Source organism: Megalobrama amblycephala, linkage group LG10, assembly GCF_018812025.1.
Source record: "Megalobrama amblycephala isolate DHTTF-2021 linkage group LG10, ASM1881202v1, whole genome shotgun sequence".
NCBI lineage: Eukaryota > Metazoa > Chordata > Actinopteri > Cypriniformes > Xenocyprididae > Megalobrama > Megalobrama amblycephala.
In genome coordinates this window covers 22,506,485-22,529,663 of record NC_063053.1, presented here as the reverse complement: position 1 = coordinate 22,529,663, position 23,179 = coordinate 22,506,485, and the positions used below count along the sequence as shown (strand labels likewise).

Sequence of the window (23,179 nt, the reverse complement as noted above, 5' to 3'; positions counted from 1 at the left end):
TGTGTTACCATTGTTGAGCTGTATCCTTACACTACAAAAGTGTTTTGCTTGTTTGTGCCATATTGTATTGTAAGCCTTTCTGATTGGTTTAACAAGTGGTATTTGATGTTAAAATGTATGTAAAATAATAAATATCACTTTGATTAAAAAAAGACTTAAAATCATAGCCATGCACAACATAAATTAAAAAAAAAAATGACTAAAGTCCACCTTTTTATATTCTTTCTACTTTTCCCATTTAAACTATTTGTGATGACCATAATTATTCACTGATTATGTCTGGACGGTCTCTTGTTGTGCATTAATTAGTATTTACATGGAAATAAAAGTATTCCATCAGCATTATCAAAAGTAACAGGCTAATTTAACTTACCTGTAAGATAATAATTCCTTGTAGGTATAATTATCAAATGAAAATGTCATCCTTATCTCCTAATTGCCACAGAAGAAGTGGAAACACGACAAGCACATGATTAAGGTCCAGATAAATGGTATCATGGGAGTGCCAGTATCAAACATAATGCTGAAAAAGGGAAAAAAATGGATAATGTTAATGCTGTATTTGTTCTGGATTCAGTCTGTCTTTTTTTCTGTCATTGTATAAATCCAATCAAAGGTTTAATGTCACCTTGCAGCTGTGTTTACAGTGAAGATAGAGATAGAGAGGTGGCCGTGTGTTTCGCTCTCTCTATACAGAATCCAAATAAGAGTTACAGACGTCCCTTAATCTTACATCATCCTGCACCTGTCAGGCCTGACCTGATGGTACAAGATTAAGAGAGGAGGAAAAGGCTATAGCCAAATATGTATTGTAGCATCATAGCCTAAATACAAAGTTCTGTCATGAAACTCTAGATGGCGCAGGCCGTGTAAAAAAAAGGGACCGTGTAAAAAATCCACACATTGCATTTAAATGAACACGCATTTTGATTGGTAACGACGATCATACATCATTTCATGAAGACAGACGTAACACGACATTTGGGTAGTTTTTTGGAGGAGGACAGTCCTCAAACTGTAAATAGATCTTATTGGCTGCTTATGTTGTAGTGCATCAAGGGTACTTCTTTTTTCTCTCACCCTCTTGCAGGAGTGTAGTAGTGTTGTTGTTGTTAACTAAAACTATTTTTTTTTTTTTTTGCTTGTTTAAAGTAAAATGTAAATTAAATATTTAACATAAAGCTAAAATAAAAAAATATAAATATTAAATGAAAAAAATGAAAACAATAGAAAATGCCTTTTCTGTTTTCATTAAGATATTACACTACTTTCGCATTATGGGTTAAATCAAATCACTCTGAAATATTCGACTTTATGAAAGTAAATGGGTTGTGAATGTTGTTTCTTTGTACAGTGAACACAGAAAGAGAGAACTACTCATATGTTCGCTTTTCTAGTGACTGATTTTCGTTCTCCTTTTTTGTCCATCTACAGTAGTTCTCACCTATTTAAGTTTTTCTTTTTTTTTTAAATATTGTTTTATTTATAAATAAATATGGGTGGTCTTCTGGAAGTGAGAAACCATTTAATTTCGATATTTTTGCTGCTGCCCTGGACCAGATGGCAGAATCACCTCCCCTCCCACACAGCTACACACACACACACACCCTCAGCTGAGATGCTCGCTCACACACACCTACACACAGCAGACTTTCTCATGCACCATAATTGGTCCTATCAGTGGTCCTATTGATGTATAACCTACTGGCCCACAGCATGTACCAGTAAAAAGGCGCAATCTAGCCCAGACATGGATCAGAGGTCTCTCACATTGTGTTATTGTCCCTCTCTCGAAGTTCAAAGATCAGTGCAGCTAATTAACATGTTATTTATATACAGATTTGTACGAGCAACAGAGCAATTTAGGAGTTTAACTACGGCAACTTGTTGTCACCGTGTTTTGTAAGGACTTCTGAGATTTGAATTAGAGTTCAAATTATTTTATTATATTAGGAAAAAGAGAGAAAAACATTATAGTATTGGAAATTGGTTGCCAGGGACAACTCTCAAACACAGGTTAGTGTATTTATCTAAAACTATTTGACTAATCCAAACAGAATTATCGAGAGCTGTGCAATAAAGATGAATCTCATTATGGTCAGATAATGATGTAAGTGTGATTTTGAGATTTCATTCTATTTAAAAATAAATAAATAAATAAATAAATAAAAGATATATATATATATATATATATATATATATATATATATATATATATATATATATATATATATATTGTGTTTGGATTTTAAGTTATAGTTTTCAAGTTTTATTAATAACTCCTGTAATTGAGGTCAATTTGAGTAATGTTTGATTGAGATTTGTTATTATATTGAATCACTAGTGTGTTTGTGACTAGAAATTTGATTGAAAAATGAGGGCTTTATATATTTATTGAAATGTAGATAAGTTTGATTAAAGTGATGCTGATAATTATAAAGGTCTTTTTCATTTTTCCATTTGCTGAGGGTTGAGTCCCACTTCTGCCCTGCTGAGATTATTTGAACCACTTCAATGTGCCCTCAAAATGTAGGAGCATGTTTGGAAATTCCAGCTAATATTTTCTCCCATTTCTAACAATTGATTTTGACATCCAATTGACACAGGTTTGATTCTGTTAGCTAGTTTGATTTTCCTTTTAGGATCAAATAAAATAATTTTATCAAGTATTTCAGTGGTAGGCATGGAGGCAGTTTATTACCCCATGAGTCACTACAACTTGTAGCTTATTGTTAATTCTTGTTTTTAGTTTGTATTTTAGTTTTTAATTTGCAGTAGTTTCTGCTATTGAGGAAACATTTTTATTAATTATTGTGCTTGTTATTGATAGGCTATATACACTCACTGGCCACTTTATTAGATACACTTGTTCAACTGCTCATTAATGCAAATATCTAATCAGCCAATCACATGGTAGCAACTCAATGCAATTAAGCATTTAGACATGGTCAAGATGATCTGCTGAAGTTCAAACTAAGTGACTTGGACATGGCTGTTGGTGCCAGGCGGGCTGGTCTGATTATTTCAGAAACTGCTGATACTGGGATTTTCATGCAGAACCATCTCTAGGGTTTACAGAGAATGGTCCTAAAAAGAGAAGATATCCAGTGAGCGGCAGTTCTGTGGGCAAAAAATGCCTTGTTGATGTCTGAGGTCAGAGGAGAATGGCCAGACTGGTTTGAGCTGATAGAAAGGCAACACTAACTCAAATAACCACTCATTACATCTCTGAACACACAACACATCAAACCTTAAAGCATACATTAAGACCACACCGTGTGCCACTCCAGACAGCTAAGAACAGGAAACTGAGGCTACAATTCACATGGGCTCACCAAAATTGGACAATGGAAGACTGGAATAATGTTCCCTGATCTCATGAGTCTCAATTGCAGCTGCGACATTCAGATGTTGAGGTCAGAACTTGGCATAAACAACATGAAAGCATGGATCCATCCTGCCTTGTATCAATGGTTCAGGTGATCGTTTAGCATCGTTTAAATGCCACAACCTACCTGAATATTGTTGCTGACCATGCCCGTCCCTTTATGACTACAGTGTACCCATCTTCTGATGGCTACTTCCAGCAGGGTAACACCATGTCACAAAGCTCAAATCATCTCAAACTGGTTTCTTGAACATGACAATGAGTTCACTACACTCAAATGGCCTCCACATTCACCAGATCTCAATCCAATACAGCACATTTGGGACATGGTGGAACTGGAGATTCCCATCACGTGCAGCCGACAAATCTGCAGCAACTGTGTGATGCTATCATGTCAGTATGGATCAACATCTCTGAGGAAAGTTTCCAGCACCTTGTTGAATCAATGCCATGAAGAATTAAAGGTGCCCTAGAATTAAAAATTGAATTTACCTTGGCATAGTTAAATAACAAGAGTTCAGTACATGGAAATGACATACAGTGAGTCTCAAACCCCATTGTTTCCTCCTTCTTATATAAATCTCATTTGTTTAAAAGACCTCCGAAGAACAGGCGAATCTCAACATAACACCGACTGTTACGTAACAGTCGGGATCATTAATATGTACACCCCCAATATTTGCATATGCCAGCTCATGTTCAAGGCATTACACAAGGGCAGCCAGTATTAACGTCTGGAGCTGTGCACAGCTGAATCATCAGACTAGGTAAGCAAGCAAGATGGAGCAAAATGGCAGATGGAGCAATAATAACTGACATGATCCATGATAACATGATATTTTTAGTGATATTTGTAAACTGTCTTTCTAAATGTTTTGTTAGCATGTTGCTAATGTACTGTTAAATGTGGTTAAAGTTACCATTGTTTATTACTGTATTCACGGAGACAAGAGCCGCCGTTATTTTCATTATTAAACACTTGCAGTCTGTATAATTCATAAACACAACTTCATTCTTTATAAACAGTGTAGCATTAGCCGTTAGCCACGGAGCATAGCCTCAAACTCATTCAGAATCAAATGTAAACATCCAAATAAATACAATACTCACATAATCCAATGTATGCATGCAGCATGCATGACAAACACTTTGTAAAGATCCATTTTGAGGTTTATAATAGCTGTGTGAACTTTGTTTATGCAATGATAGAGTCAAAAGCTCGGGAGGGGGGCGGAGAGCGCGAGCAATTAAAGGGGCCGCAGCCTGAAACGGCGCATTTCTAATTATGCCCCAAAATAGGCAGTTAAAAAATTAATTTAAAAAAATCTATGGGGTATTTTGAGCTGAAACTTCACAGACACATTCAGGGTACACCTTAGACTTATATTACATCTTGTAAAAAAATGTTCGATGGCACCTTTAAGGCACTTCTGAAGGCAAAAGTGGGTCCAACCTGGTAGTGGCAAGGTGTTCCTAATAAAGTGGCTGGTGAGTGTATGTTGTAATGTTATTTCACCCTTTTTTTAAGTCATCATTGATAAGAACCATATTGTTTTATGGTTAGGGATTGTTCTCATTCATTACTTACGTGACATGCATGCATGCATGTGATATTTTCAATTGATTGTTTAGTTGAAGGCTTTTTTTTATGTGTTAAGGGTTGTTTGCAATTGTGCTTGTTATAATTAGGATGTTTTGTGTTGTACTATTTGTCCTCCAAATGATTGTAGAACTAGCATCTGTTGCTTCAAGAACTGGCTCTCTTTTGGAGTGCTGGAGAGGTTTTGTCCAGATTGATATAGTCGATGTCCACTCTACTGCTCTAGCGGGGTCTGCCATCCTTCTGTGAGAGGCAGCAGAACCAGGTCATCCACGCAGAACAAACACTTGATTTCAGTGTCACATGAAGTGAGACCTCTCAGTCTCTCACACAGGACAGATTAGAAAATGATTTTTAAGACACCCTGTTATTTAAGAAAATTACTTGATGTTTCTTTTTGTCTGAAAGATGTCTTCACCTCAGGCCACCTTGCTCCACTTTACTGTAAGTCTGTAATTTAGTGTTTTGATGCCAAAAGCACTTCCAGAGCAAAACTTACAGCTGCCCAAGCAGATAGCAGTAATCAAAACATGTCCTTGCGCCCATAACTGAGCACAGCATGGAGAGATGGACGCTTGTTATCTGGTTTGACTGGACTAGTGCTGCACCACACACAAACATGTGCACATGGACGCAAACAGACCGCCAGCTCCCTCTGTCCACCAGCCCCCTTCTGCTACAAATCCTCTCAGATCACTCTACCCAGCAAGTCTCCTGTTTGGACAGCAGTGTGAGCCCTGTCCCTGGTCCAAAGCCACGGCTTCCTCCCCTCTTCCCACCTGTCAGGTGCTCTTGGCCGTTTTAATGGGGGAGGAAAAGGAGGGGAGGGGAAGGACAGCATCCAGCCTGCCGGATCCAGCACCTGCCTGCCTGCCTCTCCGTGCCAACCTTTACGGCTGTCTCTCAGCTCCGCTCCACTTCCTCTAAGCCAAGACTCCCAGCAGGTGTCCCCACAGAATGGAGATCTGTCCGAGCCACCACGGAGGTCCAACTCGTCTCGTCTTCTCTGGCTGTTGTGAGAGACAGAGAGGTCACACATTTCCACGTACATTCACGGAGCTCTTTTTCCTCAGACGTGCAGAACGAGTCACAGAAATGATTCTGAATGTGTGACTTATTAACATTCATAAAATCACATAGCTTGTCAGTTCCATAGAAATTACTTTGTGAAAGATGGGAATCTTATTACCATGATTACATAAAGCATTGTTTTGCCATTGTTATTTCACGCCATGTGTGGTGAAAAAATGGGAAGTGCAATTTGTTGTGCTTGCAAAGTGTTAATGAGGCTAGCAAGCCTTTAGCGAAATGTGCAACCGCTACACTGCATGAAACCATCGAGAGACTGAACAATTACTCAAACAGCACAGCTTTTGAGAATAACAGGCATCTGTATATCATTATGAGATGGATTCATTATCACTCTCATAACAAGTATCAGCTTTAAACATTAGTGCAACAGTTTAGCAAATTCTGTTTAGCTAATGCCTCGAGACAAGATACAATTGTGTAAGGTTTTAGGCTTTGCCTCATCTTTGTTAAATTAAACAGAAGTGAAAGTATGATAATAGTATCAAGCGCCATTCACACCAAGGATAGTAACTATAAGGCCATGTGTCCACCAAAGTGTTTTTGTCCACCAAAGCCAGCTGACAATGCTAGGCGATCTGCTGAAAACGCCTATCCGTGAGCGCTTGAGACCGCTGCGCTGCCGAATCGCTTTTTTTCAGTTGAGACGCTTTGCTTGCTATAATACAGAATATCCACGGAAGTGTTACTAGTAGCTATCTCATTTCACAGATAGTTTGTTTGAAAAATTGAGCAATCTAGGGGTAATTTTTGATGCCACATATCCAAAATACTGTTAAAACTTCTTTCTTCCATCTCAGAAATATTGCCAGATTGCGTCCAATGCTGTCGTTTACTGTTGCTGAGAGACTGATCAACACTCTTGTGTTTTCCTGTATTGATTACTGTAATGCCTTGTTGGCTGGGGTGTCAAAAGCTACCTTAAACAAATTGCAGGTAGTGCAAAATTCGGCTGCTAGAATCCTTACAAGAACTAAGATAAGAGATCATATTACTCCCGTTTTGGAGTCTTTGCATTGGCTCCCCGTTAGGTTTAGGGTTGATTTTTAAAATTTTGATGCTTTTAATTCCCTATACTCCAACCTGTGACCTTCATTCTTCTGAAACTGGTCTTTTAACTGTTCCCTTAACTCATTTAAGCTTGATGGGAGCACATGATGGGCTTTTTCTTCACTAGCTCCAAAACTTTGGAATTCTTTACCGATTGAGATAAGGCAAGCTAAATCTCTTGGCATTTTTAAATCTCGGCTTAAAACTCATTTTTTTAGGGTAGATTTTAATTGAATAATTGAATTTTTTTTGCTTTAATTTTAATCTTTATATTATGTGGTGTATCTTTGTTGATTTACTTGTTTTTATAAAGCACTTTGAGATGTACATTTAAAGCACTATAGAAAATAAAAGTTATATAATAATAATAATAATAATAATAATAATAATAATAACACTTTAGTATAGGGAACACATATAAACTATTAACTAGTGTAATCCATATGTACCAGATGTGGGCCGGATCTGGGCCACACTATGTTGCTGTCTGGGCGGTGTTGTATTTGTCCCACCCATCCTCCACTCTGATTTGACGGCTGGCTAAAAAGTGACAGTTAGTAGGGTTTTTACTCAAAGTTGAACATTCTTCAACTCGAGGCGACCGGTGAAAAACTCAGAGCGCTCAGCACTTGAGCGTGAAAAAGACGCTCAGCGCCTCAGAGCCCTTTCAGACAGGATGCGACAATGGCACCACTGTGCTATGAAACCCATTTATTTATGGCTTGTGCCGCGCGAGGACGGTTTGTTGCTGCGTCGACGGTTTGTTGCTGCGTCGACCAAAGCGCACATGCAACGGGGTGCACCATTGGCAAGCTAGTCAATGTTCAAACTAGTTTAACTTTCGCCGCTGCGCTCTGTGACGATTACCCGCGCTGCCAATAGAAACGGGGCATCAAATGACTAGACGTATTGAACTTCCGCTAAATGTTTTTAAAACTCCGCCTACTTTGCTCTGGCCAGAGTAGTGCAAATGGTTTTGTATCTGAAGGGCTACGCTGAAAGCGGCCAGCGCAGCACATTCTGCATCCTGTCTGAAAGGACCTTTAGGCTCCTTGCGTTTAAAAAACGTGGCGCTCCCATTAAAAACAATTGATAAAGTACGCTAGCCACTGGAAAAGAAAAAAAAAAAAAAACGCTTTGGTGGACACACTGCCTAATCTAGGAATGATGTAGTTGGAATCAAGAACATTTAAAGCGGCAGACAAAATAACTGCAGTGCGCGGTTATAAACAGAACTATGCGTTGGTGTGGACACTAATATAGTTATTGTTTTTTGTCTGAACAGGCCTTTATACTGCATGCTGACATCATTTTCTACATAGCTGCTTTAGTCAGTATGGTTACTTACATTTGGGGATATTCACAGCCATCGCAAGAGCAAAAAAGGTGACTGACATTGTTCATGCAGTAGAGACTCAAATACTGTGCTGTTGTGTGACAGGGCACAAGTTACAAGTCAATTTTCAGGTCCTACTCTAGCTAGTCGAGCTGGTCCAAAGCTGGTTTAAGCACTAGTCAGTTGTTCAGACAATGGGAGACAAGCTGACCAACTAACCAGCTGAGCACCATCTTGGACAGGGTGGGAGCTTGGTTTAAAAAAAAAGCTCAAATCAAGGCAGATCCAAAAGAAAATCTCATTCTTCCAGTTTCTCTTAAATCTCACCTTCTTCCCAGCTGTCCCCGATCATCCTGTGAACACCGTTTCCAAGGAAACATCTCCAGTGGCCAGCAGATGCAGAGAACAATGATTGTCCAGAACAGAGTGGGCAGAGGGACCTCTTCAGTCAAGACAGGTGTCAGATGTTCTATTAAACACTTGTTATTAACAAGCAATTAATAAATTATCATGATATATATATATATATATATATATATATATATATATATATATATATATATATATATATATATATATATATATATATATATAAGATAGACAGATGATTATAAAAAGTGTAACTCAGTGTAATGTGGTTGTCTTATTACACTGTAGAAATTCAGACCCTGCTGCAAGCAATCTCATCAGATTTATGTGCTTTTACAGAAATGTGTTCGGTTCCTTGATTTCTGTAATGTGTTCCTCGGCCGAGGAACAAAAGGCTTAGCAATGTAATTCAGTGAGAGCAGAAAAGATGTCTAGAGCCGAGCTCTGTGCTACATGCATTAAACATGACATGTATCGCTATGTGTATGGTAGTAGCTGGGACTTAAAACGAAAATGCTCTTCACAGGTGTAGACAGGTTGTATTCTGTGCTGAGCCACACATCACTGAGGAGATTTGAACCTTCATTTAATCTGTGACAGGAATAATGTGGCTGCAAAACATTGTGCTTTGCGGTAAGAAACATGGTATGAATAATTATATGCATAATAATTTAAATGAATGATTTTTCTATCATATAAATATTGAAACAAATCACTCAGAACCATATTCTTAAATAATTTAATTAAGCCGTAATCTTTTAAAGAGAGTGACATTTAACTAGATTAACTAAATAGTTGAAATAAAGCATTCTGTTCTCACATGAGTTCCCATTTCCTTCCCCCTCTTTATATATTTCATGACTTTTATTACGTTATAAATATTAATCAACAATAGGCTGCTTAGGGAGATGCTGAAGATCAGAAAGCATCATTCTAAGGGGAAAGGGGCTGGCACTTTAATCAAAGAGGTCTTAGGATATTCTAGTAGGTGCTGCGCATGGCGGCTGCAGCCAATCGTGGCACTCGAGAGTGCTTATTGGCTGGGCTGTGGGGGATGTCTGGCTTCCATCGGTAGGGGGTTACTCTCTCCGCTCCATCCGTCCATTCAGCCCCCACAGTCAGCAAAACACACGTTAGAGCGCAGGTCCACGGCAAGCGAATCCTGCAGAGCTCCGTGTATGTGTGTTGAGTGTGTGTGTGTGTGTGTCAGAGTGTCAGGAGGAGAGAGAGACAGCGTGGACTAGCTGCTTCTGAACCACTGCAGGAGCACTAAATCTGGGACTGTCACAGATACTGAAGGAGAGAGAGAAAGAACGCTTATCTAGCACCACAGTTATGGAGACTCATCTCTGCTGTCCACCAGCGGATCAAACTAGAAGCAAAGGACAGAAAAGTCAGCCGCCGTATTGACTTTAATCTTCTGCTGGAAGAAGGAGATTATATTCCCTATCAGTTTGCTCTCAGAAGGTGAAGATTAGGAGTGGATTTTCCCTTTCTTTCTTTCCTTTTTTTTTTCTCTTCTGTTTCAGTTAATTGCTGTGCTTTTGGGGGCTCCTCACCCTCTTCACAAGTCGTCACCTCTCTCAGATCCTTCCTTTCCTTCCCAACATCTTCTCTGCATGCTTTTCCACTGCTCTGCAGGTGAACACACTCATGGTGGATGCCAAGGGAAGGAACATGAAATGTCTGACGTTCTTGTTGATGCTTCCAGAGTCAGTTAAGAGCAAGTCCAGTAAAGGCTCCAAAAAGGGGAGTCCCAGCAGCTCGTCCAAGCTGCCCCCTGTGTGCTATGAGATCATCACCTTGAAAACCAAGAAGAAGAAGAAGATGGCAGCGGAGATCTTTCCCACTAAGAAGCCGGCGTCGACCACCACCGTGCAGCAGTACCAGCAGCAGAACTTGAACAACAACAACACCATCCAATGCTGCAACTGGCAGGGTCTCTACTCCACCATCAGGGAGAGGTAGGTCAACTTCTGATGTGTTCCGAGAGGGAGACGAGAGACTGGTATGGTAGAAGTCCGCGCAGAGAACGTCTGTCGACAAACAGAACCTTTATAGCTGATAGCTCAATCAGTGGGGTCCAAAAGTATCGGAACGCATTGAAAATCTGTTACTTTTTTTTTTTTTTTTTTCATTTAATCCTGAAAATAAAAAGTTTTAGCATTTTGAAGAAATATTCTGCACTATTTCTAGTTCATTTCTAATCAAATAAGCATATTTGTGACACATTCTTGCATATTGAAGCAAGATGCTTTTCTCAAACATTCTTAATGCTGGGTAAATTGTGGAGCTCATGCAGCTTGAATGCTGTGGTGATAAAACTAAAAAAAATATATTACAATTTTCAAACTAATTGTAATGCTCATAAAATTACATTTATTAAAAAATAAGCAAGCATTTTCACTGATGGTTTCAGACTGAATATTTGGAAGAATATATTTCATACATGGTTAAACTCAGGGTTCAGTAAGTTCAGGTTTGGGTGTTGAATGTCATTGTTGGAGTGTTATTTAATGTCTCTGAGATTGTTCTGAAATTGTGTAGTTGTCAGTCTCTGTTCTGCCCAGTATGCATTGTCCTAGAGGAGGCAAAAGAAAGGAACAAGTTTTGTTTTGTATGCCATGGCTTTGCTCTCAGTCAAAGGGTAATATTTACTTTGTCGTCATGGGAAAGCCCCATGCCGGCCAAAACAAATGTGCGCTCTCAGACCTGGCTTTGTAGTCACTTTGGAACAGCATTCCTTGTTTACCTACTGCTCCTATGTGGCCGAGACCTCAATAATACATGAAGAAGATGCTATTGTAGGCTCCCTTTTGACAGGAGCCAGGGATTTTCCTGAGAAAGATGCTGTTTACCTATTTTATACGTGAATAGCTGAAGTATACAATTCTAATTAATTTGCTTTTAAAATTAACATGATGAAGAGCAATTTAAAAGCTGATAGTCATTTCAAGTTATATGATAATTCCTTTATGTTTGAGAGAAATACAGAAACATTGATTCACCTCTTGTTTATAATCAAGTAGGAATGTTTCTCTGTTTTTTAAAATAAAAACTTTCCCCTGAATTGTCTCTTTTGCAGAAATTCTGTGATGTTCAATAATGAACTGATGGCTGACGTTCACTTTGTTGTCGGTCAGTCCGGAGGGACTCAGAGGCTCCCGGGACACAAGGTAAGACCTCCTGACCTGCACTACAAAGTCACCTCATCATTACCAGGGAACAGAATCAGGATTTAGAGTTTGCGATGTGCTTCACTGCTGTTGCTAATGACAGCTGAATTCTTTCTCTTGTTTTCAGTCTAGCCAGCCATGTGCTTTTCTGAGACGCTCCTCAATTATTTATGTAAATCAGACAGAAGTGGGGAGAGTCTTTTGACAGAGAGTCTGTCCTTTGCTCATTTTGGATTTATACTGTATTCATTAATCAGAGTTAGTGTTTAAAGTTCCCTAACTGTACAAAAGCACATGTACATTTTTAAATATGTGAATAAATTACTGTTATTTATGCACACTGTGGATTTAAGGTTTTTCTCAAAAAACTGCTTAATTGGTGCTTGGTAAAATGAAAGATTATCAGATTTTGACTACACAAAAGACAAACGACCAAACAAATTTTTCAAATACATTTTCAACAGCATCCCATATTGTAATATTAGTACATATATATAGTCATCTAACTCAGCCATTTTCTGACTGAGGTGACAAGGGGTGCTGGGGAATCCATGGAAAATTTCAGAGAAAAAAATGAATTAATTACAGTTATATGTATACATTTAATTTGTTTATATTTTTACATCTGATATTATTTGTTAACGTATATCTTTATATACTGCTGTGTGTACAGCAACATGAAATCATGTGATTAATCATGACTGTTTTATTCTATTGACAGCCATACTTCTAAAAGTAAACAAAAAAGCACCAAGATTTATTTGGAGTGGAATTTACTGAATTTACGCCATACAAATGCATTCAAAATGTGATACAAATAATATTTTCCACATTGCAAACCCTTGATCTAACTTATCTCTACTTAGTAAACCCTTTGAGATCTTCTTGGAAAGCAATTGCTTTTGTTCTAAAATTTTCATGGGGACCATTGGATTGGCTTTATTATATATGACATTTTTTTTTAAAAACTGCAGGCCAATTTTAACTGCACTAAAACTCCATTTAAATCGGTTCTTGTTTCACTCTCAGACTTCATTCAAAAAGACAGGGTTAATCTGGTGCCTACAATTCAGGCATGACTCATCTTTTATCCATTTAAGAGGGTAGAATTGAAAGCTGTGTTCGGCTGATATGTGATGCTTTATAAAGCTCACTTAGGCAAGGGCATTGTATTGCTTTGCTGCATGGCCACAGCCAATATTGCAATGGGCCACGAAGAGTTATTACAGAGCACCTTTTTTATGATGTCCATTTGGCTGGCGTTCAGAAATACATTATCATTTTTATTTGAGAAAGTTATGTTTGCTTCTAGGAAAGGCTTCCTCACATACGAGTGCTTTGCAAAATTACTCTCTCTATTTATTTGGTGCTCCTTATAGTTACAATGTATTTGTTATGGGCTTTTCACATGAGGGATCCTGGGGGAGAAGATCACAGTTTACTGACGCAGCATTAAAAAGGCCAAAATTAAGTTCGCTAACTGGAAAGGATGCTATGTGAGAGTAATGCTAAAATGAATTATAAATATTCACTTCTGCTCATGTTATATAATGCATCTGCAATGCTGTGTTGGCCTCTGATTTCATCATTAGCTACGTGCGCCCATTAGCATCAGTAAGATAACTTTTAGCTCCAGCAGCCACTTTCACATCATTGTGAAACACTCTTTGCTTCGGAGGGAAAAGCAAATGCCATTCACACGAATGGCACTCGTGTGTCTTGTAAACCCAGGGGGAAATTACAGCCATAATTAAGCACCGGCCTTTGTGGGTGAAATTTTGTGTGTGCTTCACGCTCAAATGACTCCAGGGGAATGGGATCAAGCCGAAATTTAAAACAGCCAAGCGTTACCTTTACAATGCAATCGACTCAGAAGAAAGAAACCCTGAAGGGCAACTTGTGAGGAATTAAAGATTGCTAGCTGTGCCTTCCTGATTCAGGTTTATAATAAAGAATGTGTTATTGTGTGGATTGTATGTAATTTAGTGATGATTACACGAAACAAGGTTCTTTTGATAAGTGAGAGGAGAATAATCAGGGTTTTTTGTTAAAGCAAAGAGAGACATAAACTACTTTAGTGTCAGGTCATAAAAAATGGGTCACTTTGGAAAAATAGAGACTGAACAATAGCTGAACAGTATGAACCTTTACCATTTACACCACATGTGTCCGTCAATACAACGCTGATTTGATGGATTTGCACTGTTTTTGATGTTTGAAAATCATTGCTTATGAGTTAATCTGTAAATGATTTAAAATGAAGTGATGGATACTATAGCTCCTTATGCTAATCCATAACACAAGTCATGTAAAAATTAATTTAAACTATATATATCATTATTTTTTCTCATTAGTATGTCCTTGCTGTGGGAAGCTCTGTTTTCCATGCCATGTTCTATGGAGAGTTGGCAGAAGACAAGGATGAGATCCGTATCCCTGATGTGGAACCTCCAGCCTTTCTGGCTATGCTTAAGTAAGACTCCTTTTGTAATTGTACCTTGTCTGTCAGGTCTGTGCTGGCTGACCCTTTCCTCGTCTGCCTGGTTAAACCATTATTATCTTCCTGTACAGATTATTTAGTTATTATTGTTTTCAATTAAGTGCAGGAATGAAGAAAATTGTTCTCTCTGATCTAAGTACCCCTCTTTGGACTTCTTCCAGAAGGTTAATCGACTACACTGACATGTAATTTCTTTACAGCCAACGCTTCAACCATTAAAAACGATATGGCCTTTGGAAGAAGTCTTTTCTGATTGAAATCAACTGTGCAATTAGTTTTATTTGAATACACTTAAGATACCAAATAGTTTAATTTGACTTCTTAAATGTCATTTTGAATTGAGTTCTCAGTTTAAGTTCAAAAAGCTCCCCAGCATGACTTGAGGAAAATTCACGAATAAGTTGTGCTACTCATGGTATTTAAGAACAAAAATCTCATCTTACTTATTAACCACACACAATTCAGTTGAACCAGGTGCTAATGTACAGTGTATTTCTGATTTGCGTAATTTCCTCAAGTGCCAATAAACACTCTTCAGGGGGCACAATTCATTCTTATTTAACTTCCCTGTATCTCTGCTGAAAAACCAACTTAAACCAGCCTTTAGCTGGCCTTGTAAATAAGACTTGTAGAACTAAATGGCATGGTTGCTTCAGCAAATGCATTTTATCTAACTCCACACACTGGACGCTTCATTTCCCGAACTGCCGCTAGACGTACAATAACCATCGTGATAAAACGCCAGATTTCACGTTTCGGATAAAACTGAACATGCTTTTAGCTCCATTCATTTGATATTTTACATTGAGAGTGTAGCAACACGTGAAAGAAGCAACGTAATATCATTTTGAAGAAATGTTGCCAAAGGCATATTTTTTCAATGAGCCAGGGTTGGTATCTCCACAACGGCTGTGGCTTATTCCCAAAGTATTTTATATATATCAGAGTGAACTCTGAACACTAATGGCACTAGATGCTTAATGTTGAATAGAACTCTAGCTTAAACAAGAAGAGAATAAATAATGAAGTGAGCTTAGCTTGTCCGCCTCTCAGAGGGCTTAGGACCATGACAGAAGATCTGATAGATCTTAACTCATGCTTACCCATCTCTCTTGAGAGTCCTTCTGTGTTCTCCACTCTCTCTCTCTCTCTCTCTCTCTCTCTCTCTCTCTCTCCTCTTGCACTGGCTCATCTTTCACTCCCTCCATCTCTTGAGAGAGATTTTTTTGTTCTCTCTCTCTCCGTGTCTTTCATCCCCCACTCTCATAAAGAAGTGTAAATTCTGTCTTTTGGTTTATATACTTTGTTTCTGTTTGCCGAAGACGCCTATAGAACATTGTGTCCGTTATTCTACTTCTATTTAGGCTATTGCCTTTAGTCCAGAATGCATTACAGGACATAGTATTAGATTTGCAGTAGATCTGCACACTGCATCATAGAGTGAATTCAGCATAACATCTGTTTCCAAGGACACAATCACAGGCCAAGTGCATTCATATTCCACAAAGTCGTGGCTTTTGTCAGAATATAGTGCTTTTTGCTATCAAGAGGTGTTGCAAAATATACACTCTAAAAAATAATGGGTTGCTTCAACCGAAATTTTGGTCAAAAATGGACAAACCCAACCATTGGGTTAAATTTTTAATTTAAAAATTAAACCTAACGGTTGGGTTTGTCCATATATGACCCAATTTTGGTTTGAAACAACCCAGCATTTTTTAGAGTGTAGTATTTCCATTTCCAGTACAGCAAAGAAACATTGTGGTTCATGCTGGTAGCACATCATAAAATAGTAGCTTGTAGCTGGGCCAGTAATAGCAGGCTACAATGCATCCTACAGTACTACATCCATTTTAAATGACTACAGCAGATGATGGCTAACCCTCTTTGGCTAACCTTGATTTTTTTCTGTTTCTCAGGTACATTTACTGTGACGAAATTGACTTGAGTGCCGACACCGTACTGGCAACATTATACGCAGCCAAAAAGTACATAGTCCCACACCTGGCTCGGGCCTGCGTCAACTTCTTGGAAACAAGTTTGAGTGCGAAGAATGCATGTATTCTTCTGTCTCAGAGCTGTCTGTTTGAAGAGCCAGACCTAACGCAACGCTGCTGGGAAGTCATTGACGCTCAGGCTGAGCTGGCACTTAAGTCTGAAGGCTTTTGTGACATTGACGCTCAGACCTTGGAGAGCATCCTCAGACGGGAGACTCTGAACGCTAAGGAGATTGTAGTGTTTGAAGCGGCACTAAGCTGGGCAGAGGCCGAATGCCAGCGGAAAGAGATGAACACAAGTATTGACAACAAACGCAAGGTATTGGGCCAAGCCGTCTACCTGATCCGTATCCCAACCATGGGTCTTGATGATTTCGCAAACGGTGCTGCACAATCAGGAGTGTTAACGCTGAACGAGACCAATGATATTTTCTTATGGTACACGGCGGCTAAGAAACCCGAGCTGCAGTTTGTCAGCCAACCTCGTAAGGGATTGACGCCACAGAAGTGCCACCGCTTCCAGTCGTGCGCCTACCGCAGCAACCAGTGGCGTTATCGCGGACGCTGCGACAGCATTCAGTTTGCCGTCGATAAGCGTGTGTTTATTGCCGGTTTCGGACTTTATGGCTCAAGCTGCGGTTCTGCTGAGTACACCGCCAAGATCGAGCTCAAACGGCAAGGGGTTGTCCTGGGAACCAACCTTAGCAAGTACTTTTCAGATGGATCCAGCAACACCTTCCCCGTTTGGTTTGAGTATCCGGTTCAGATCGAGCCTGACACTTTCTATACAGCCAGTGTAGTTCTGGATGGAAATGAACTGAGTTATTTTGGACAAGAGGGTATGACAGAAGTTCAGTGTGGGAAGGTGACCTTCCAGTTTCAGTGCTCTTCGGACAGCACCAACGGCACAGGTGTGCAGGGCGGCCAGATTCCAGAGCTTATTTTCTATGCCTGAGTTTCCCCTGGGACAACAAAAAAACTGCCCACCTTACCAGTGTGAAATAGCTTTACATACAATATCTGTTTTTCTATTACATGTCAGAATTCAACTCCTCCAATGATGCCAGCTCAAGCAAACTGAGGCATAACAGGCATTACAAGGGTTTTGTTTTGAGCTGTTAGTGGTTTTTCGGGGGCTGTCAAACCGTGAACAGTTACACTGTATTTCCTCCTTGTCTTAAAAGTGAATTAAATTTTTCGTGCTCTGCATAACGCTGCACCTGTTTACAAAGTAAATCTAATTTTAATGATATGGGAGTCGTTGTCTAAGCTCCTAACTGGATGCCACAGCCTGGCTGTTGCTCATTATCTTAATTGATTTAAAATACTTCTGGTTCATTTAATTTCAGAGGGAATATTGTGCATTGTACAGTATATATTTAAATGTGTGAAGTAAATTATAAATATATATAAATATACTATATTATCACTCCATGGCTACATCTGTTTACAATGACTATGCCATGTTAGTGAACGCTTGCACATGTATATTGTAGCAATAGTGAACAAAATTCTCATGATAACAGTCTAACTCCAGCATTTCTCCACATCATGTTTCAAGGCAATCAAAAACCTAACACCAAAGTCACCATAACTACTTTTTGATCAGCATCATCAAGCACAGATTGTTTAGAGTAATCACATCATTTAGATTTAGAAACATCCCTCCATTCTTTGCATCAGTCATATTGAGGAATATAAACTATAAAATGTTTTTGATCTTAAACATATGTAGAGTTTGCACTGGAATAAACACTTTTCATTTCAAAGTCTTTGACACTGCAGTAGACCTTAGTCAAGGTAGACGTTGTACTATTTAATGTTACGAAAATGAAAAAGAGACTGTGAGGGACAGATGTTCTGTTCAATGAGTTATAATGCGTTTAAATTCGACTTTGACAAAAAATGTGTCTAATTAGACATGGCATAGGACCTTATAAGGCAGTACATGATTTTGGACTGTACGTCTGTCCCAAACCGTTTCCATTCTCGGAAGATTAATATAGCCAGACTGAGGTCAGTGGAATCAAATGTACAGTGAACTGCTTCATGTTGTATTATATTCAGCAGAATGAACATCCTAAATATTTATCTTACAATAAAATGTCGCTGGGTTCTATGAAACTTGGCTTATTTGATTAACAGTTCACCAGTCTTTTTCATGCCGGTTTTGTACAGTGCACTAAGAAACTAACAAATATGTTACGGTTAATTTAGCTGAAATAACAGGTTACATATTCACAGCATCACCATCGCACAATGTGACGTTTTGGGATATTGTGTCATCATCTCTATAAGTGTTGTGTTCATGGCTAATTAGCAGCATAATTAGCTGTCACCCAACAAACCCTTCTTCACGCTACTAAATGGGATGTTGTCAACTAACATTATATCACACATTTGTAAAGACAAGATATTTCAAGCATTTTATTTTGTCTGCTTTGGGTTGCAAGTACCAGCATTGTTGTTTTTCCCCCTCTTATTTTTATTAGAGTGCAAGAATGCAGAAACCTAAATCTGTTCCCTGTAGAACATTTATTGGCAGACATAATAGCGATGAGCAGAAGACAAATAACTGCTCTTTACACTGATCAAGAAATCACATTTTATCAAAACACTGATATTATCTGATATTACAACTCCCAATTTTACAATGACAATGGTGACAATGACAGCAGGATATTTGTCCTTTGAATCAAGTCTGCATCCCACTCAACAGTCAATAAAAGACACTTGGGTTATATAAGGTGCACTTTAAAATGTGCTTGAACATCAATGTTTATACATGCAAATCAATTAAATGTGTCACGTTATGGACTTTTGTGTGTTGAGATTTTGTTAATGTCATGTTTTTATTTACAAGTGAATTTACCCATCACATGAGCTACTTTAATCTTTGTGCACTACTTAGAAGAGGTCATTGATGGAGCTTGCTGTGTGTTTGACGAAGACTTCTGTGAATGTGTGTAAAGCATATGTTTGTGTGTTACAGTACAGAGAGACTCATGAATGTGTATGATAGTTGAACATGCAAATAAATTGAACAAGCAGTTCTATTATGACATCGAATGTCTTCTAATATTGTCTTTTATTGACTTGCTCTGCCCTGGGTTTTTATGATTATTTTATCAAATGTGTTCACATGATGAAAATGCATATCCCTTTTGGAAAAGTACATCTTTCTCCTTCAGCAGTTTGCAATATGAAGATTTGATCCACTAGATATGGATGCATAAATAAAGCTCACAGGCTCACATTTCATCTTATATGGCATGCAAATAGGGTTTACATAAGTGTTAGAAACATACTTCTATATTCAGCATAAACACTGTATATACAGGCCATAAATAATAAATGATTAGAATGTAAAACACTAGAATAAGAGGAGAGACATTTAAAGGTACAGTAAGCAATTTCTGAGAAACATTGACACCCGAACAAACACACCCCTCCCTTAATTGCTCCGCCTTAAAATAATGAACATGCTGTGCAACACGGGCAACCACTAACAGCTGGTGTAAGTGATAAATCAGCTGTGATTCAACAACAACAGCATAAAAAAAAAATATTACTCACATATCGAGCAGAAACAAAGCAAACTCGGCATCTGTTTTCAGGCCTTCCCCCGCTCTAACGTCTGGAATGCCTTTCCAATATTAATGCAGATTCTAGCTCTTGCCTGACCATGATCCTTCTTCCAATTATATTCATGTGACCTTTTCCTCTTTGGTAATATCTCAGCTATCTCTCTTTCTACAGGCTTTCTACGAATGCCTCGCTCACTCTCTCTCTCCTCCCCCCTCATAAGTGGATACGCCCACTATTGCTGAAGCAATACAAAGAGTGTTTTGGTGCTCCATGGATCAGTCTGATCCCCTTTGTTTTTTGTTCTATTTACACAGCCAGGACTATGTACAAACATAATATTTTTTTCAGCAAACACACAGAATATACACAAAATTATTCACAAAATTTAAAACAGCGTTTCTCAGAAATTGCTCACTGCACATTTAATGTCAAACTGTTTTCCAAGAGAATTTAGTAATAGGGCCTATACAAAGTCTGACTTGAACACTGAACTTTGATAAATTCCACACAGTATGTTTTGCAACCAAACATTTCAGAATGATTTTTTAAAACCCTGTTGCTAATATGTGCATGCAATATTTTTAATTGCCCACAAAGACAGCGAGAGACTCGACTGTAAGAAACCTGTTATGCTGGGTTTTCAGACTGTCAAAGCCATCCCTGGCAAATGCAGATGATATATTGAGCACTAAATTACAGTTCAGTCAGCTTGCAGAAGACAAGCAAAACGGAAATCTGGAAAAGAGGATGGAAAGAATGGACAAAACATGCAGCTCTTTGCAATACAGCATTTATCTTCCTATACTAACTATACAAGATATTATCAGTTACAGTGGAAGCCATGGGATATTTGTAGGATCTCTTTACTGCTTATGATAAAACTAACCCTAGTGTCCCAGACCACCATTCATCATAGAGGAATACAAGTGTGTTCATCTACACCAGGCATAGACAGAGTTTAGCTTCAACCCTGATAAAAAAATAACCTGCCTGTAGAGTTAGTGATCCTGAAGACAGTGATTAGCTTGTTCAGGTGTGTTTGATTAGGTTTGGAGCTAAACTCTCCAGGACAGCAGCACTCCAGGGCTGCGTCCGAAAACCTAGGTAGCTGACTTGCTGCCTCGCTGCCTCACTGCCTTATCGAGCAATGACTTGTAAGACAGCATTTGTGCATGAAGGCACCTCATTAAACAGATTTCAGACTTCTGAGGCAGTGTAACAGTTTAAAGGTGCCCTAGAATCAAAAATTTAATTTACCTTGGCATAGTTGAATAACAAGAGTTCAGTACATGGAAAAGACATACACTGAGTTTCAAACTCCATTGCTTCCTCCTTCTTATGTAAATCTCATTTGTTTAAAAGACCTCCAAAAAACAGGTGAATCTCAACATAACACCGACTGTTACGTAACAGTCGGGATCATTAATATGTACGCCCCCAATATTTGCATATGCCAGCTCATGTTCAAGGCATTAGACAAGCCAGTATTAACGTCTGGATCTGTGCACAGCTGAATCATCAGACTAGGTAAGCAAGCAAGGACAATAGCGAAAAATAGCAGATGGAGTGATAATAACTGACATGATCCATGATAACATGATATTTTTAGTGATATTTGTGAATTGTCTTTCTAAATGTTTCGTTAGCATGTTGCTAATGTACTTTCCATCGTAATGAAGTTACCATCGTTTTTTTACTGTATTCACGGAGACCAGAGCAACTTTCGGACGCCATCTTTATTTTTCTAGCTCAACTGTCACAGAATGGAAAGCACAGGATTGTGGGATATCAAAGGCAGCTAAGAATACATCTATGCTGCCTTCAAAAATCAGATGAAGGTATCTCAGGAAACAGGAAGTGAAGCTAACATTGAATTCGGACGTGCCTTGATGCCTTCCTACCTTAAAATGTGCCCACCAAAGGCAGCATTTTACAGTTTTCAGACGCAGCCCAGGACCGACGTTGCCTATGCCTGATCTACACTATGCTTCCAGATGTGTTCCATAATGCTGTTTTCAAACCTCTGATCTTCATTTAAAGAATAACTGACATGATCAGTAGAAATGTACACAAACTGTTTCCATAAAAAAATGACATTGACTTATTTTAAAGGAATAATTAAAAAATAATAGTAAAAAAAAATCAGTCATTTACTCAGTCTCATGTCCCTTTAAAGTGAAAGTGAAAAAGATAATGTGACGTGACGTGTGGCCTAGTATGGTGCTCAGAATTTCACCCATCCAAGTGCACACAACCAAGTGCACACGCAGTGGGCAGCCATTTTGCTGCAGCGCCTGGGGAATAACTGGGGGTTAGGTGCCTTGCTCAAGGGAACCTCAGTTGTGGGTAATGAGAGTTGAAGAGAGCACTGTTCATTCACTCTCCCCACATACATTTCCTGCCAGTACTGAAACTCGAAACAGCGACCTTCGGGTTACAAGTCTGACTCTCTAATTATTAGGCCACAACTGCCGCATTGTATACTTTTTAATCATCTTGAAAAAGGCAGTTTATAACAAGTGGCTAAATGGGACCACAGAGGTTTTTGTGGACATTAAACATCATCACACCGTACAGGTAAACTCATCTATTCACTAGTCTGCTTTTACAGCCTCGTTGTGTTCATAATCACTATCTTGCAAACTATTCTAAATCAAATTTTCAAGGTTTTTTAAATAAAGACTGAAAAAGTTGTAGTTCGCTTATAGCCTTCGCTTAGCTTTTTATTTATGTATTTAGACTTCAAAATTCATAAAAATTCATTTGAAAAAATTCATTTGTGAAGATTATTACAATGAACAAATGTTAGTATGTCATCAATGTCATCACTGCAGCACTCTGTAGTGAATATTGGTGTATTAAAGTCTGACTGGAAAGATCATATGTATGAGTTGGGAAGTCATAATTACAACATCGTGCATTCAAATCACTTTGTTGGGTGCAAGAAGGCGATGTTCCATTTTTACAAAAAATACAGCCAGATTTTTTAACTCTAGGCGTGCATCTGAACTTAGCATCTGCCAATGTCTCAGGTGTGTTTTTGCATTCTTTTTTTCAACTTATGAAGGTGCTTGTAAATACAATCT

General features: G+C 38.6%; 1 protein-coding gene across 3 annotated transcripts; it reads left to right on the top strand.

Moving 5' to 3' along the window:
• Window positions 1-9,264: 9,264 nt before the first annotated feature.
• On the top strand, window positions 9,265-19,574 carry btbd3b (BTB (POZ) domain containing 3b). 3 transcript variants are annotated; one of them, XM_048205442.1, is made up of 5 exons: window positions 9,265-10,299; window positions 10,474-10,796; window positions 11,918-12,008; window positions 14,363-14,481; window positions 16,428-19,574. In XM_048205442.1, the coding sequence occupies exons 2-5, from the start codon at window positions 10,486-10,488 to the stop codon at window positions 17,458-17,460; spliced, it is 1,554 nt and encodes a 517-aa protein (XP_048061399.1). In that variant the 5' UTR covers window positions 9,265-10,299; window positions 10,474-10,485; the 3' UTR covers window positions 17,461-19,574. The 3 variants fall into 3 exon arrangements, with proteins under 3 accessions (XP_048061399.1, XP_048061398.1, XP_048061400.1); XM_048205443.1 differs by having other exon boundaries at window positions 9,269-10,299; window positions 10,544-10,796; XM_048205441.1 differs by having other exon boundaries at window positions 9,267-10,796.
• The last annotated feature ends 3,605 nt before the right edge of the window (window positions 19,575-23,179 follow it).